Here is a 16674-nt window from a genome sequence, read left to right on the forward strand (position 1 = left end):
ATATAATGTATCATAGGCTGCATTAAAAAAAAAAAAAAACATAATTAAACAGTTAAATTAGTTTTTAAATAACCGATTATTTGATCGAGATTGTTTTCGCAGCCATTGTATTTTCTGGAAGCAGCTACATGTGCATAAATTTGTATATACATATATATTGCATATATTATTATACCAGGGAGAAGTCTGACAATGAGAGAGGTTTTGTGCGAATTGGAAGCACATCCACTTTTCGATACTGTCGTTTAAATTTTAAATAGTCACCTATATTTACTACGTGTCCGTGCTACATTCTTTTTTTGCTACTGTTGGTAAAATCGTCACCTGGTGCGTCTCGTTTCATGAAAAACGCCGGCATGGCTTCTCTTTATCTCTCAGGCTTCTCTCTGGGCGGTACTGTTTAAAGATGATGTGGTTTTTGATGATTTGTATACGATTTGTCTCTCGAAAACTTTTATCGTGTTATTTTGTACGATTTGTATGCAGCATTGTCTAAGAAAAAAGTTAGCGGGTATTGATTTTTCGTATATTCGTAAACATAGTCAGCAAATCTGGATGAAACCAGGGAGAAGATGATCGCCGCCTCAGAACCGGTGGTAAAACATTGATTGTTATAAATTTGTCATTATATATATTTAATCATATGATTAAATTAAGAAAATACGCTTTTTAATAATATAGATATAGGCAAAAACACATTTGTCTTAAAGTAATATCACAGCATAATGTAAAGATATACATGACTGCTAAATTTTTCTTTTATAATTAAGCTTTCTCTAATCTCTTTAATAATATATCACATTGTGGAGGTATAATAACAAGTGACTTGAGATATTATTTGTTCCCTTTGTTTTATTTTAGACAGGTGTCTATGTATTATTTTTCTGTTGGAATTTTCAAGCTTAGGTTAAGTTTATTGCATACGATTTCTTTATACATCTATTGTTATATTTGAACACATTGTTTTCTATAGATTAATAATGATTTCAATATAAATTAGAACATTTCAAAAATATGTACTGATTTATACATAAATTTCTCTTTTTGTTTGTATTTCCAAGAATTATTGGTTTATAAACGATAATTTGCAATTTTGTTAATCTTTAAGTCTTATAATGTTGGGTGAATAACTATCATTATAAATATGATATATGTAATTTAATATTATAATGTAAATATACTGTTTTATATAAATAATAACAAAAGGAAAAAGAGATTTAATTAAATTATTTTTAATTCATATTAGTAAAATTTATGGAGTAATTGAACGATAAAATAATAATTATATACATGTATAAACTTGATATTTTGTCTTTTTTTTTAGGAATATACGCCAGGTGGCCGACAGATAATCTTAAACCATCCTGGATCGTTAATTAGTCAACAGTTATCCAATAATCAAACAACTGGTGGAGAAAATATTTTACTAAAAAGGTTTAGTGAAGTAAATATATCGGAAAAGTCTCCTGTAAGATTTTGGAAAGCAGTAAAGAAATGAAAATGGGGTTATAAGGAGATAAAAGAAACAGATTATAATTAACAATATTTTGATATTGCTTCATTACATATTCTTGAACATGGGAGTTGTATGCATATTGGTAAAATCAAATTTAAAAAACTAAATTAAACTTGAAAAAAAAAATTATGTCTCCTAATAACTGTCATCTCTCATAATTTCCTCTTTTCCATCTTTTGAAATAACACTTAATGAAAAATTGTATTTATTTAGAAAGAGGCATGGTTGGTACGCAGTAATCAAACATATGGAGAAGAAGAATTATATTACTCGGGTAAAGTTGCTGTTCACTGCAAGGGCAATCAAAATACTCGAATACTCGAAGCAACCTATACCTGTGAAACAGATATTAAACATGCCCTTTGGTGTATATTTCACACGAGTATTCCGGATCATTTAACTAAGGGTAAAGAATATGAGGCTGAGGGCTCTATTCACAAATCTTTAGAGTGTATCTGCCTGCTTGATTCATATACTCTTAAGGTTTTTACAGAATGTGGCGAAGATTATGTTTCTACTTTACAATTTCAGGTAAAGACAGAAAACTTTTTCTTTAACAAAACTTTGATTGATTCAATGATATTGTATTTTTTTACATTCGAAAACTCGCATAGATACGAGTATCAAAAAATGTATAATATTAAAATTCAAGTTCAGCTAAACTTTATTGAAGACAAAAAACTTATATTATTTAATAAAACTATTGCTTATATATATTTTTTTTGAAAATGGCAGCTATATTTACAGTAAAATTAATACAATCATTAAATAAATTGGAGATATTAATTTGTCACAATTGTAATATATTAATTGACTTAGGTTTCTGCGGTATGGCCGACAAAATATGGAATTATACTTGAAAAATGTCAAGTGCCAATTACAGATTCAAGGTATATATATAATTTATTAATAATAAAAAAAAACCATTTTTTATTGTTACATTTTTACGTTGTATTTATATTTTATTTGCAGGTATATATCATTTGAAAACAGCAGATTACCAACTCAAAATGATAATTTACCTATAGCTTTTTCATTAATGCATCCATTAGATGAGATTTGCCCTCTGCTTATTAAACATGGTAAATAATATCTTAAAAATTAAATATGTGAAAAATAATAAATTATGCAAAATGTCATATGTATTTATGCAATTTACATAAAAATAAATTTAAGCCAGATTAATTTTTAATATATTATATGTACAATTGAATTAAATATTTTAGGATCTTTGTCGTACATGAATGAATCAACTCAGCAAATTATATTTACTAGTTCAGAACCATCGTTGGCAGTCATATATGATACAAAGTCTAACTTACATTCAGTTTACAAAATTCGCAAAGCGTTAGCTGAAGAATGCCAAATAGTTTGTGGCAGTAATGACACGAGTTTACTAAATCATTCAATTAATATGTCATCGTTAAATATTGGCAGCAATTTATCCATCAATAAAACCTACGCCAACAAAGGACATCAAAGTCCCTTTCTTCTTGGTAAAAACATATTCATGTATAGCATATATATACAGCATATATATACATGCATGCATAATGGAATGTCCCGGATTTAATTTTATCATAATGTATATAAATGTTTCATTGAGCATAACCATTTTTTTTTACAATTCTTTGATATAACTCGCGGTTTTTTGTGTATACAATATTGTTAAATATAAAATTTTTTTTTGCTACAGCTGTTACAAATATACTTATGGTAAAATCAAATAAAAACAAAAGAATTGTGTAAAAAAAAATTAATAAAAATTAATAATATGTGAATAAATATATTTCAGGAATTCCAAATTTACAAATGAGTAACAATACTGGTATAGGTCTAGGACTATCTAATACTCCATTTGGATCGCGTACTGCCTCTTATAGTACTGCTTCTGGTGGACCATCACCTTCTCAGCAACAACAGCACTCGCGTTCACAAAGCTCTATGGCTACCATTTCTCGTTGTCAATCGCCCACGCATTCAGCAGCTTTGTCTCCTCTGCTTGGAGTACCTGCAAATTCAAATATCTATCATAGCAGGTTACATCAGACTGTTATGATAACTACCTCGAGTCAAATACATAGTCCAATGGCTAGTTACAACAATATCCGATTAAAAGATGCTGCAATTGCAAGCAAACCTTTATATCCTGAAGTTTGTCTTGAACATGTATGGACAGAAAACATTGGTGTATCAAAGTAAGTAACGGAAGTTTGTATAATTAAGGAATTTAAATTAATAATTTAAGTTTTATTTATTATATATATGCAGAAAGGATATCATAGAATAATAACTCGAATCTATAGATTTACATTTAATTGAACTTCTTTATACAGTTGTAAACTTAGAAATTTTGCAATTATATGTTTACTAATTCTTTCTCATTTATTTTGAAAAGAAATATCGACTTCTTACATTTTCAAATGTTGAACGACAAATACATATATTTCTCAATACTCTATATGTTATGATGTACACTCATCGTTCATTATTTCTTTAGAGATATTATTTATGGTCGTGCATCAAAGGTTTTCTTAACATTGGACCTTGTTGGACAGAGTTATTTGGGCTATTTGGTTCCAAATCGTTTGCAACTATTTCTAGTGAGATTAGAAAAAACTAATAAACAACAACAAATCATTTTTGGAATGGTAACAAGCATTGCGGCCAAGGATGCTGTTAATTTGCCAGTTAGTACATATTATAGACTCCTTATATCAACATAATTGATACTTGAATAACAAATTCTATTTTTTCTTTTTTTCCAGAATTTGCACATGATAGCAATTGTAGATTTGTCAAATGGTATAGCATTATATACAGGAGTTACGTGTGTGGGCAAATTACATATATCTGGTATACTGTCGAATCTTACGGGCAGTAATTACTTTTTATCAAATAGTAATTCTAAGCTTGCATCTCCATTTCCAAGACGAAGTTCCTTGATTTGTCAAAATAGTGCACCTTTGCATGAAATTAAATTTGAAGAGAGCTTACATTTACTAAGTCCTGTAGGTGGTAATTGCGCTCGTCCGCCAATACTCTTGGAAAATTCCTTACTGGATACAAATTTTCTTGCGTTGAAAGACGCTGTAGGCAATGAGATTACCGTGGAATGCGGAAAAAAACAATATTTTCGTATAACATTACCTGTGTCTAGCACATCTCCTTTAGGTAAGTAGGTGTAAGTTTTCGCGCAAAATGTTATTGATGTATAAGAAAATGCGCGAATAAATTAATATATTTTACAAACTTTAGAAAATAAGATAAATATATCTTTTATAGTTACTAAATGTTTACATACATTACGAAGTGTGCTTCAAAGAGATTTAGCAATGCAATTATTGGTTAAATGGTACGGTGCTAGAAATGCCCCTGGTCCGCAAGATTTTTCACCAGTGCAAGAATGGGATCTCTTTCTTGTGGTTCTGTTCACATTAATGGGATATGATGTGGAGAAATTACATTTAATACAAAACAACGAGAAAGATCAATTTACAGAACGTAATAGTCCTACAGTGCTGCCTAAAAAACAGAAAACCAACAATTGTGGATCTACAGATGATTGGCTGTACATATTGGAATCAAATGAATTAAAAAATTCCCGAACGTTTATCTCGAATGTACTAAAAAGTCAAAAGATATCTAGCGTCCTTTGCACGATTCCCAAAAGTGCTACAGAATCAAATAGCATTGGCAAAATAAATGTACAAGCCGTTCTATATCCACATCTTCCGCTCGTTTTATTTTCTCTTCACCTCTTATACGAGGAATTGAAATTAAACAGCGTTATATCGGAAAGTTTACCATTACTCGGACAGTTACTGTATCAATTGAGCATAGATTTGAAGTTCGAGATGTACGCTCATCATTATTTTCTTGACTCCCCATCGTTATGTTATTTAAAAAGCGTAAAATCTCAGATCAGTGACTCGGATTTACAGAAAATAACAATTCCAAATTATATCTCTCGAAAACCGCCGAACATATTTGAAACATTAAATAATATGTTGAATGGAATAGAAACAACTGCATTCCCATATTTAAGTCACGTTAATCCAAAAACAAGAAATATAATATATTTAACAGTACTTGTGGCAAATGAAAACCATGTTGATGTAATAGAAGTGGAAAAGTATATCAAATTAATTATACCTGCTGGAAGTCGCATCGATCTTCAAAAAAGTGGAGGCAAGTCTGATAAAAAGATATTGAAAAAACTGGAGAGACCTGCAACAGATAGAATAATATTATTGTATCATGAGATGGGTAAGATCATTCTCTTTACAATAGCTATATATATATATATACTCAGAGATCGTAAGAAATTTTATTTCCTTTCTCTTTCCCCCATCCCCAAAAATATAAAACAAACTCTAATTTTAGGTATGACAAAAGAAGATCTCGAGATATTGCCACCTGCGATATCCCTGATAATAAAAGATGTCATGCATAGATGTAGAGAATGCCCACCACCAAATTGGCCTATGCATGCATACGAGCTCGTAGATCGTCAAGATTTAGCCGCATTAGATAAACATTTAAAACCATCGTCAAAATTACAATATATCGACGGCGAAACAAAGGATTATGGAATAAAGGATGAACAAGATGATGGCATGGAATTTGATGATATGGTATGTGTGTATGTGTGTGTATGTATATGTATGTATATATATATATATATACACATGCAATTTCCTACATTTTGTTTCCTCTTCTATACAATGTTTTACAAAATTATTTTATATTAACATATACATTTTTTTATGATATCTAGTTTTGATCAATATGTCATTTTTTTCGTTTTATACAGAATGTTTTGCATATATAACTAGCATTTTTATAGTTTATTTCATATATTAAATATTCATGCAACTATTCTCTTGTACTCTGTTCATTTTTGCAGATATTAAAGTTACGATTTAGTAAGGATCATAGAGTCGCTGAAGTGCGAAGACTGCTCAATTCTTCGAAACCAGTAAGGATCGCGATAATCCAAAGATCGAACGTAAGCGATCACGAATTTATAGAAGAGCAAGAAAGACATTTGCACACATTATGCACAAGAACAATGGCATTACCGGTAGCTAGAGGCATGTTTACATTGAGAACTTCCACACCGATGATAACAGAGCAATTACCCATTCCACGATTGTGTTTAACAGGTATGATTGTATCGTACTTCAAATATAAAACTTCAAATTAATATTTTTTTATGAATATTATATTAAGTTTGTATTTCTACACTTTGCTCTTATTTATTTTCCCTTTTTAGAGCATAAAAATATATATTTATTTCATAAAAATTAAGCTAAAACGAATAGACGTAAGTTGAAAGTTATCAAGTAAAGAAAGCAGACGCTTTTAGTTGTAATAAAAGTAGGCTATTTCTATTTTTACTAATTATTATATAGAAAAACTAACTTATTGTTTTTCATTCTCATCACAGGCAAGGCACCTCCTCGTGGAACTACCGTCGAGTTAACTCACATAGATGTTGCGCCAAATATGAATCTGTGGCCGCTATTTCATAACGGCGTAGCCGCAGGCCTATGTATTCATCCGGATGCCGCGAACATTGATTCGACATGGATAGTATACAATAAACAGCAACAGGGTGAATATGGAGTGGAACACTCGGGATTTTTAATGGCTCTCGGTTTAAATGGACATCTGAAAAATTTAGCTCCTTTAAGTACATACGAATATTTAGCTGATTGTCATGAAGCTACTAGCGTTGGGCTCTTGCTGGGCTTGTCAGCGACACATCGCGGCACAATGAACGTATCTATGACTAAGCTATTATCGTTACACGTGGAAACGCTTCTGCCACCGACGAGTATCGAATTAAATGTACAACAAAATGTCCAAATAGCGGCATTGATGGGCGTTGGTCTTGTATACCAAGGAACTGCTCATAGACATATTTCACATGCTTTATTATCTGAAATCGGTAATTATATAAGTATATAATACACGTCCTTGGAGACATAATTTTACAAACCCCAATATATTTGCAAACATCAATATTCAAAAAATTTTTAACGAAATGCGAAGTATGCTGAGAAAGAAGAAGTTTAAACATCTTTTCCCCATTTTTGTTTTAAAAATGATAAAACATGATATTCAAAGAGATAATTGTAATATAGATAAAGAAATGAAAGCTATGCAAACATGATACTAGAAATTTAATCAATTTACAATTAAACGGAAGAGATAAAAGTTTTGTCGAGTTATTTCTTTTTTCTAGTAGATATACACTTTCCAATGTATAAAATATGTATTAACATATGTTAATATGTTAAACTTATTTTTGTAGGTAGACCTCCAGGACCTGAAATGAAAAATTGTGTGGACCGTGAATCATATTCCTTGGCAGCAGGACTGGCATTAGGCTTGGTAATACTTGGTTCTGGTGGTGGAGCAGATGTACCTGCAAGCATACCCGATACTTTGCACTATTACATGGTCGGTGGACACACAAGACCTTTCTCTGGAGCACAAAAAGATAAATACAAGTCACCGAGGTATAATCAAGTTTGTACAGCATCTCTTCTTCTCATTGATTCTTCTCTAATTCTTTTAAAAAATGGATATGTATATTCGCGAGAAGCAAGAATCCATTTGACTAATACAAAGTTACATGTATAATATTTCACGAAATTTAAAATAAAAATAACACCTTTAAATTGAAAAAAAATAAAGATGTTTCTTTTGATATCTTGGAAAATTAAAAATAAATTAATATATTTTTCATGAAAAGCAAACTTTTGAGATAAAGTAGGCAAATCTATTTTCACGAACATCCGTTACCACGGCATTCAAGTTTTCAAGAGTTTAGAAATTGGACTTTTTTGTTACTTTGTAGTTATCAAATACGGGAAGGTGACTCGATAAATATCGATGTAACAAGCCCGGGAGCAACAATAGCCTTAGGATTAATGTACTTTAATACTGGAAATCGTGCGGTAGCCGAGTGGATGCAACCTCCCGACACGCAGTATTTATTAGAATTTGTAAGGCCAGATTTTCTGCTGCTACGAGTGCTCGCCAAGTCGCTAATTTTATGGGAGGATATCGAGCCAACCAAATCGTGGATTTCTAGTCATGTGCCTAATATCGTTTATAAATACAGATTGCAAAAACCTACGCCGGAAGTTACACAGAATGTGGATTTGGAAACTATCAAGTGAGTGATCATATCTTGTATTTCTTAAAGAATTTGTAATTTTTTTTTAATTTTGTTTATTTATTTTTGTATTTTATCTTTATTATCTAATCATGTTATTAATAATATATAATTTACAGCCAGGCTTACTGCAACATTATAGCTGGTGCTTGCATGGCATTGGGATTAAGATATGCAGGCACTGCTAATAAAAATGCTTTCAAGACTTTGTACAATTACGCTCAAATGTTTACGGCATTGTCGCATAAAACTATAGCCGAATTGGCTGGCAAATCAACTGTTGAAACGTGTCTGAACGTTGTTCTGCTTTCAACAGCAGTGGTAATGGCGGGTACCGGTGACTTGGATGTAAGTCTCGATATTCATAACGGGTATGACAGTTGTGACAGAGAATTTATGGACTATTTAATATATATTGTATATATATAGGCAGCTCTTATAATTTCGCTTTTTCCGAAATTTCCAACTCACAGCAATGACAACAGGTTTGTATTATGCATGTATTTTGTAAATTGCATAATCCTCTATCCTATCTTTAAAAGATATATAACTATATTGATTTTTTAGAAAAAAACAATTTTCGTTTAGGGGAAAGACAGTAATAGAAATGAACAATTTAAATTAACTTATGTTTTTTCTTAGATTATAAGCTTACTAAAGAAGATTTCATATTTAAACAATATATTTTGATATTTATATTATTGTGGCAGGGATCATTTACAAGCATTACGTCATTTGTATGTATTAGCCGCTGAACCACGTATTATCTTACCAAGAGACATAGATACCGGTCAGTATTGCTACGCGACGATAAATTTAACATTCGAGACTGACAGGGAGGCAGAAGGACAAGAGATTAGTCTACAAGCACCTTGTTTATTACCACAATTATGTAGCTTAAAAAAAATTGTATTGAAAGATACAAGGTATTGGACAATTATATTTGAGAAGCATCACAATTGGCAACAATTAGAAAACATGCTGGAACGACACGATTTCTTAAGTATTAAGCAAAGAGCTGGTTGTTTATCGTACCTGGAAGATCCTCGTGTAAGATATCGTCACTTTCATTTATATTTATGCATATTTCTCTTTCATTATTTGCTTTCAATGATAAGCGCGAATATAAACATATAATAAGTTATATAATTAATTTCTCATTTTATTATAGGGATTTAGAAGCTTAGTGGCCCAAACTCTAACGACGGAAAATGCAACCGCATGGGCTGCTCGGCCAGAGTACGTTACATCGTTTACAAATGATAAGACTGTACTGAACATAATAACATATTTTTTACAATGGTCTAAAAGAGAAATCAATCCTAATGAAAATATTAAGAACGCATCACAAAATGGTACGAGATTCAGTTGTAGTCTTAATATAAATCTTAATTGAAGAGATTAGTAAACAATGACTCAATTATATTCCAAGCAGTGTGTTTTGCATAATGACACTTTTATCGAACGACATTATTTGTAAATTTATAGATGTTCAATGGAAAATGCCAGAATTCGAACAATATTTTCTTCATGTATTTGCAATAATAGTGTATGAATGCATTACAAAGGATAAAATAAATCTTATACCATTATGGTTGCGTATAATTAAAGATCTGAAAGTTATCGAGGAAGAACCAAACAGCTTTTCAGTATGGCAAATAAAGCTTCTTTCATCGCAACTGTCGAAAAGAATTAATTCTGAAGATGATGCAAATTTGTTACTCAGTTTGGAAAGTATGCTTGCGATTAAACAAAAAACGGCGGTTATTCTTGATAAATGGGAGCATGGTAATTATTAGCACATTACATTGTATTGATGCATTGTATTTCCTGATGATTTTGTTATATTCGACTCATTTGTTTTTCTATTTTCCACAGACATGAAATCTTTATTTAAACAGTATCTTACTAATGGAATGGTACAGACTGATACTATATCTCTAGCTAGAATGTGCGCTTATTTTATATTCTATGGTATACCATATCCAATCGATGATAAAGCAATCTGTAAGTCTCTCTATAAACATTTATATACATATTTGATAAGGGCACTCTTTATTTTCAATGCTTATTTTGCAGCGAATTGGATTATGACGACGCAACGCTCCTCTGATATATCGAATATCACACTATACAAATTGTACAAAATTTTACAAACAATTTATAAGTAAAATCCGTATATTGTGATATATGTACCATCAAACCTTTTATATACTAAAAAAAGAACCTTGTTATATACTTTTTTTTTTCCCCCTAAGTCGTGATGCATCTTTTACTTATAATTTTTGCAAATAAAAATGCTACTGTATGCTAAAATGTAAGATTAAAATAATATATTCTTGATCTTATTATAACAAGAATATTTACATAATAATTTTTAAAACTTTATTTATTGCATCAAACATTTAATGAAAATTTGTAAAATGCAAAAATAAGGAAAAAATTTAGAAAAGGATCTTTATTTGACATTTATTATATACTTGATCTAACTTTTAGGTGTTTTGTAAAACTTGATTTAATGTACAACCTCGACATGAAAAATTTATATCATTAATATTATATATACTCAAGAAAATGAGAACACTATCAATGAGAATAAATATCATTTATCGAAATTATTTATTAAAAATAATTTTAATTTATAATTTATAATTATTTACAATTATCACATGTATTTATTAATAATTTATTTTACTTATGTAATTACTTGTGTATGTATATTTTTATTACATATATTAAGTAATTATAGAATATGTCAAGTAAATTGTGTGTTTCGTTTTCTATAAAATGGTTCTTCATGTAAAATGGGTGTATCAGTTATCATATGTATCAAATTATCAATTATTTCTCCAACAAATGTGTAAGAATATAAACATCCAACTAAGATACCACCCAAATGTCCAACCAAGGAGGAATTTGGAACTAAGAGATGTATTAATATCAATTCAAGCCACACAGCTAGTTTACTTGGTACTATAAATCCACTGACATTATGCAATCTGTCACGTTCTTCACACAGCACAATTACTTTTAATGCAAATAATGTTGCGGAAAAGCCAATAGCGCAAGTTGTAAAATATCCATAATCTCCCGTTAACTGCATCAGTGTATATCCTAAAGCTACATACATAATACTACAGCCAGTGGATAGTATAAAAAGTAAAAGTACAAAGTTTGTTGTTCCATAGATGGGTTCTAAGTACGATCCTTTTAGAATGAAGGAAAACATGTTATAATACAGATGCATATCGGATCCATGTTCGAAATTTGAAAGAAAAAACGATCGCCAATCTCTGTATTTAATTATTTTTACAGCCGATATACATACTTCCTCCGCATTCCATGGCACTTGTACCAATCCAGTGTACAACAAAGTCTGAAAAATAAATATTCAAGTGCCAAATTAGTGATCGAAATAAGAACGAAATATAATATTAATAATTATGCATGTTTGGAAGAAATTTGGTTACAGAAATATACATTTTAAAGAAAAGAATGTTTTCCACATACAAATAGTATTTAAGAAAGATGTATCATTTAATTGATTTGTTGCACACAAATATTGTTCTAGTAACTTTGCGATTAAAACTCACAGTATTTGTTATAGTAAAAATTACCTGTACAATAACTCCAATTAAAGTAGCAGGTGGTATTTTATCCAGTCCGAAATTTAGGGCCTGCATACATAGCAAAAATATTCCATACTGCAGGCCTCGCTGCCGTCTTTGGCTAGGCGTCATGATAATGCAGAATACGATACAATATTATTCGAGGATTAATTTTACAAACGTCGAGAAATTAAATATGTAATATGTATCAGATTTGATTTCTCCAATGAGTGTATAAGAATATAAATATTCAACCAAGATATCACTCAGATGTTTCACAAAGAAAGAATTTATAACTGACAGGTTGTTAACAATTTACTCAATATTATAAATCCATTGACATTGTGTAATTTGATGTAATCTGTCGTGTTCTTTTCACAATATGACACGTAAGTCACATGCTGCCTGAAACATCAAGTGAATAGTATTTTCTTGCGAGTAACCTCACAAATATTCAAATGTGCGTATCAATCTATAAATAGATATTTCCATTTCAAGTTTTGCTGGAGATGCATTTATTTGTTGGTTTTTTTTTTTTTTTTTTTTTTTAAAAAAATTTTAAAAAATTTAATTCGTCGCTCGACGTTGTAAAGAGTAAAAATGGAATGTGTATTGTACGCTATATATATGTTTGAATATACCGCGGAGTATATACATACATACATATGAGAAAGCGATAGGGTAAAAATGGAAACGCATCTGATTTGCAATGCCATGTTATTTCTTCTAAACGTAAACAGACTAGGATAGGTTTCGTTTGATTGGCTAATCAGGGAGGAAAGCGACAAAGATTTTTGTTATTCTGATTGGTTAATTAAACACTTTGAAACTTTCGTGGCATCAAACGGAAAGCACATCCTAAATATTTAAATCTATGATTTGATTAGTCTATGATATATATTGAAAATCGAATAATCAAAAATCAAAACACCTTACAAGTTCGTTGTCACCTGCGGACGGGAACGAACGTATTTTGACACATTATGCGTGTGTTCTTTGTTTGGGCTTTATTCTTGGATTTTTATATTTGTTAAAGGCTATGTAAACATAACAGTGCAAAAAAACATTTTCATTTAACGCCACTTCTGATGACATTATACGAAAGGTTCTGGTTGTATTGACCCTCGTTCGAGGCAGTTCGAGGGCAGTTCGAGGGCAGAAGCCATTTAAGAAAGAAGAAGAAAAAAAGAAAGAAAATACTTTACATATATACATCGTCGAGGATTGTCTGTAATAGTGGAGTTGATTCTTTTACTTCAAGACATTTTTCATACATTTATACACACATACATTCAATAAGATAAAGGTAATCAGTTTATCATATACAATTATCTTTTTATCAGGAAAATATAAGAGAGAGATATATCTAATCTTTTCAAAAAATTATACGAGAGACAAGTTTATTATTCTGTTGATAACATGGCACTTAAATGTAGGAGATATAAAAATCTATATCATTTTACAGTGTTTTATCTTACCAGTGTGGCAAAGGAGTGTTCGAGAAATATTTCAAGGTAAGAAATAAGTTTTGTTATATGTGAATATTTTCACTTTCGTTTATATTAGTTGTCTCACATTGTTGAGCGTAAAATAATAAAGTATTCTTTATGGCGCAAAAAAAGATGGTAAAAAGGAATGGACTTTGGAAGCTAACACAGCTTCGAGCATTAATGAAAAATGTTCAAGTTGGTGGTATTAGAGAAAAGGGCATCCAGGCTTTAATCGTTAATGGAGAGGATGCGCATCAATCAGAATACTCGACTGAGCGAGATCAAAGACGACGTTTTATCAGCGGATTTCGCGGTTCTTATGGTACAGTCGTTGTTATGCATGACAAAGCATTGTTGTGGACAGATGGAAGATATTATGCACAAGCTGTGTCAGAATTAGATCCGTTAGAGGAGTGGACCTTAATGAAAGAAGGTTTATTAGACACACCTACTATTGCCGTATGGTTGGCTTCAAATTTACCTCCAAAGTCTATAGTTGGAGCAGACGCTAATCTAATAAGTTATACAGAATGGGCACGATTGCATACCGGTCTAACTACTGCTGGTCATTGTCTAATTCCTCTTTCTGAAAACTTGGTAGATAAAGTATGGGCCGATGAACAACCAGCACCTACGGCCAATGTAATCTTGCCTCAATCATTACGATATTCAGGTCAAAGTGCAGGAGATAAAGTAAGATTATGTCGCGAAGCCATGAAAGAGAACAATGTGACAGTACTTGTAGTAACTGCATTGGATGGGATTGCATACTTATTAAATTGGAGAGGGTCTGATATACCTTTCAACCCTGTCTTCTTTGCGTATGTTATTCTCACTCTAAAAGATGTACATGTCTTTGTAGATAGAAGTAGACTTAGCCAAGAAGCATTAGAGCAATTAAAAAACGAAGATATCGATCCAATTTTTCATGCTTATACAGATATACATGTCTATATGAAAGAGCTCGTAAATTCATGTACAGATCAAGATAAAATTTGGATTAGCAATAAATCCAGTTATGCATTACATGCGGATTGCGGAGAAATCAAGAAACATACAGATATTACACCTATTAGCGTTATGAAAGCGATAAAAAATCCGATTGAAATAACGGGTATGAAAGAGGCACATGTGAGAGATTCTGTCGCTCTCGTTAAATATTTTGCTTGGTTAGAAGACAAGATCAAGAATGCAAAAGAGCACGTTACAGAAATTTCAGGTGCGACGCAACTGGAAAAATTCAGACAGTAAGTCAATTTATAAAACGATTTTTTATAATGCATTTCTTACAATGTAAAATGTAGATGGACAAAAGGAATCTTTGTTTTTCTTTTATAAGGCAGCAAGATCATTTTGTTGGATTAAGTTTTACGACTATATCATCTATTGGTCCTCACGGAGCAGTTATTCATTATTCACCCACGGCAGAGACTGATATGCCTATCACAGATAAAGAACTTTATCTTTGCGACTCTGGCGCACAATATCAGGATGGTACGACAGACGTAACGAGAACTCTACATTTTGGCGAACCCACGATTTTCGAACGTGAATGTTTTACTAGAGTATTTAAAGGACAGTGCCGTCTTTCGACAATGATATTTCCTTTAAAAACAAAAGGAAATTACCTTGACACATTGGCACGTGAAAGCTTATGGAGTGTTGGGTATAGTAAACACTTTTTTCTATGAAAATATAAAACAAGAAAAAAGGATTTTATTAAAGATTTATTTATTTTTTATATATCTAACTGAATTAATTTTATAGCCTTGATTATCTTCATGGTACTGGTCATGGAGTAGGATCCTATCTTAATGTTCACGAAGAGCCTATCGGTATTACATGGAAGCCACATCCAGATGATCCAGGTTTACAACCTGGGATGTTTTTATCGAATGGTATGATTAAAATATATAAGACAAATGCGCCATTAATTAAAAAATTAAAAACGATATGATATAAATAAGTAAAAATGTGTGGGTGTGTATTTTTGAACACCAGAACCAGGATATTATGAAGACGGAAAATTCGGTATTAGATTGGAAAACATTGAATTAGTTGTTTCTGCAAAGACACCTTACAATCATAAAAATCGAGGTTTCCTTACTTTTGAAACTGTGACACTTGTACCTATTCAAACCAATCTGCTTGATGTATCGATGCTTACAGATAAGGAGGTATATATATCTAATATATATATATATATATATATACATATATATTTTATTTTATTTAAATATTCCACTTTCTCTCTTATGTTTCATATATCTTATTTCAGATTGAATATTTAAATAACTATCATGCGAAATGTTTGAAGGTTTTGAAACCTTTGTTACAAGGAACAGAAAATATTCAGGCACTTAAATGGCTGGAAAAACAAACCCTTCCTATTTCTCACTAATCGTTCTATAATGTCAATTTAACAATTTTTATAATATGTTTTGAACTATATAAAATCTTTTGAGAGGATATGTAGAATATAACAAACTTGGTTTAAATTAATTAATATTTTATTAAGACAGCAAATATTTGTGGTTAGTATACATAAAAGAAACAAATATAAGTAATTTGTATGCACACAAATGACAAGGTAACGCATTATGATATATCCATTGATATATGTGTGAGCTTTTCGAAGATGGATATATATGGACAAGGAACAAGGAACAAATAATGAAATATAATCATATCTTTTTATAACGTAAGAATATATTATTTTACTTTGGGTTTTATAATTAGAAATTTAATATATATTATATTATAAATAGGACAAGGAAAATAATGAAATATAATCATATCTTTTTATAACGTAAGAATATATTATTTTACTTTGGGTTTTATAATTAGAAATTTAATAAATTTAATATA

General features: G+C 30.7%; 3 protein-coding genes across 3 annotated transcripts; 2 read left to right on the forward strand and 1 right to left on the reverse strand.

Moving 5' to 3' along the window:
- The first annotated feature begins 327 nt into the window (after positions 1-327).
- LOC115234053 (anaphase-promoting complex subunit 1) lies at positions 328-11319 on the forward strand. Its single transcript, XM_029804769.1, is given in 21 exon segments — positions 328-596; positions 1325-1468; positions 1730-2047; positions 2336-2406; positions 2489-2598; positions 2743-3012; positions 3312-3714; positions 4017-4206; positions 4285-4690; positions 4802-5785; positions 5903-6153; positions 6426-6684; positions 6969-7472; positions 7839-8046; positions 8388-8708; positions 8828-9193; positions 9419-9758; positions 9880-10063; positions 10197-10496; positions 10587-10715; positions 10788-11319. Coding segments are annotated over 21 exon segments (5874 nt in total). The 5' UTR covers positions 328-572; the 3' UTR covers positions 10880-11319.
- On the reverse strand, positions 11152-12884 carry LOC115234055 (rhomboid-related protein 4-like). Its single transcript, XM_029804771.1, has 2 exons — positions 12326-12884; positions 11152-12084 (listed from the first exon to the last, which is right to left on the reverse strand). The coding sequence occupies exons 1-2, from the start codon at positions 12446-12448 to the stop codon at positions 11464-11466; spliced, it is 744 nt and encodes a 247-aa protein (XP_029660631.1). The 5' UTR covers positions 12449-12884; the 3' UTR covers positions 11152-11463.
- A 137-nt stretch (positions 12885-13021) lies between these two features.
- Positions 13022-16485, forward strand: LOC115234054 (xaa-Pro aminopeptidase ApepP-like). The gene is made up of 7 exons (XM_029804770.1): positions 13022-13622; positions 13782-13830; positions 13939-15053; positions 15146-15472; positions 15574-15704; positions 15808-15983; positions 16085-16485. The coding sequence occupies exons 3-7, from the start codon at positions 13939-13941 to the stop codon at positions 16205-16207; spliced, it is 1872 nt and encodes a 623-aa protein (XP_029660630.1). The 5' UTR covers positions 13022-13622; positions 13782-13830; the 3' UTR covers positions 16208-16485.
- The last annotated feature ends 189 nt before the right edge of the window (positions 16486-16674 follow it).

This window comes from Formica exsecta, unplaced genomic scaffold (assembly GCF_003651465.1).
Source record: "Formica exsecta isolate Colony F162 unplaced genomic scaffold, ASM365146v1 scaffold194, whole genome shotgun sequence".
Lineage (NCBI taxonomy): Eukaryota > Metazoa > Arthropoda > Insecta > Hymenoptera > Formicidae > Formica > Formica exsecta.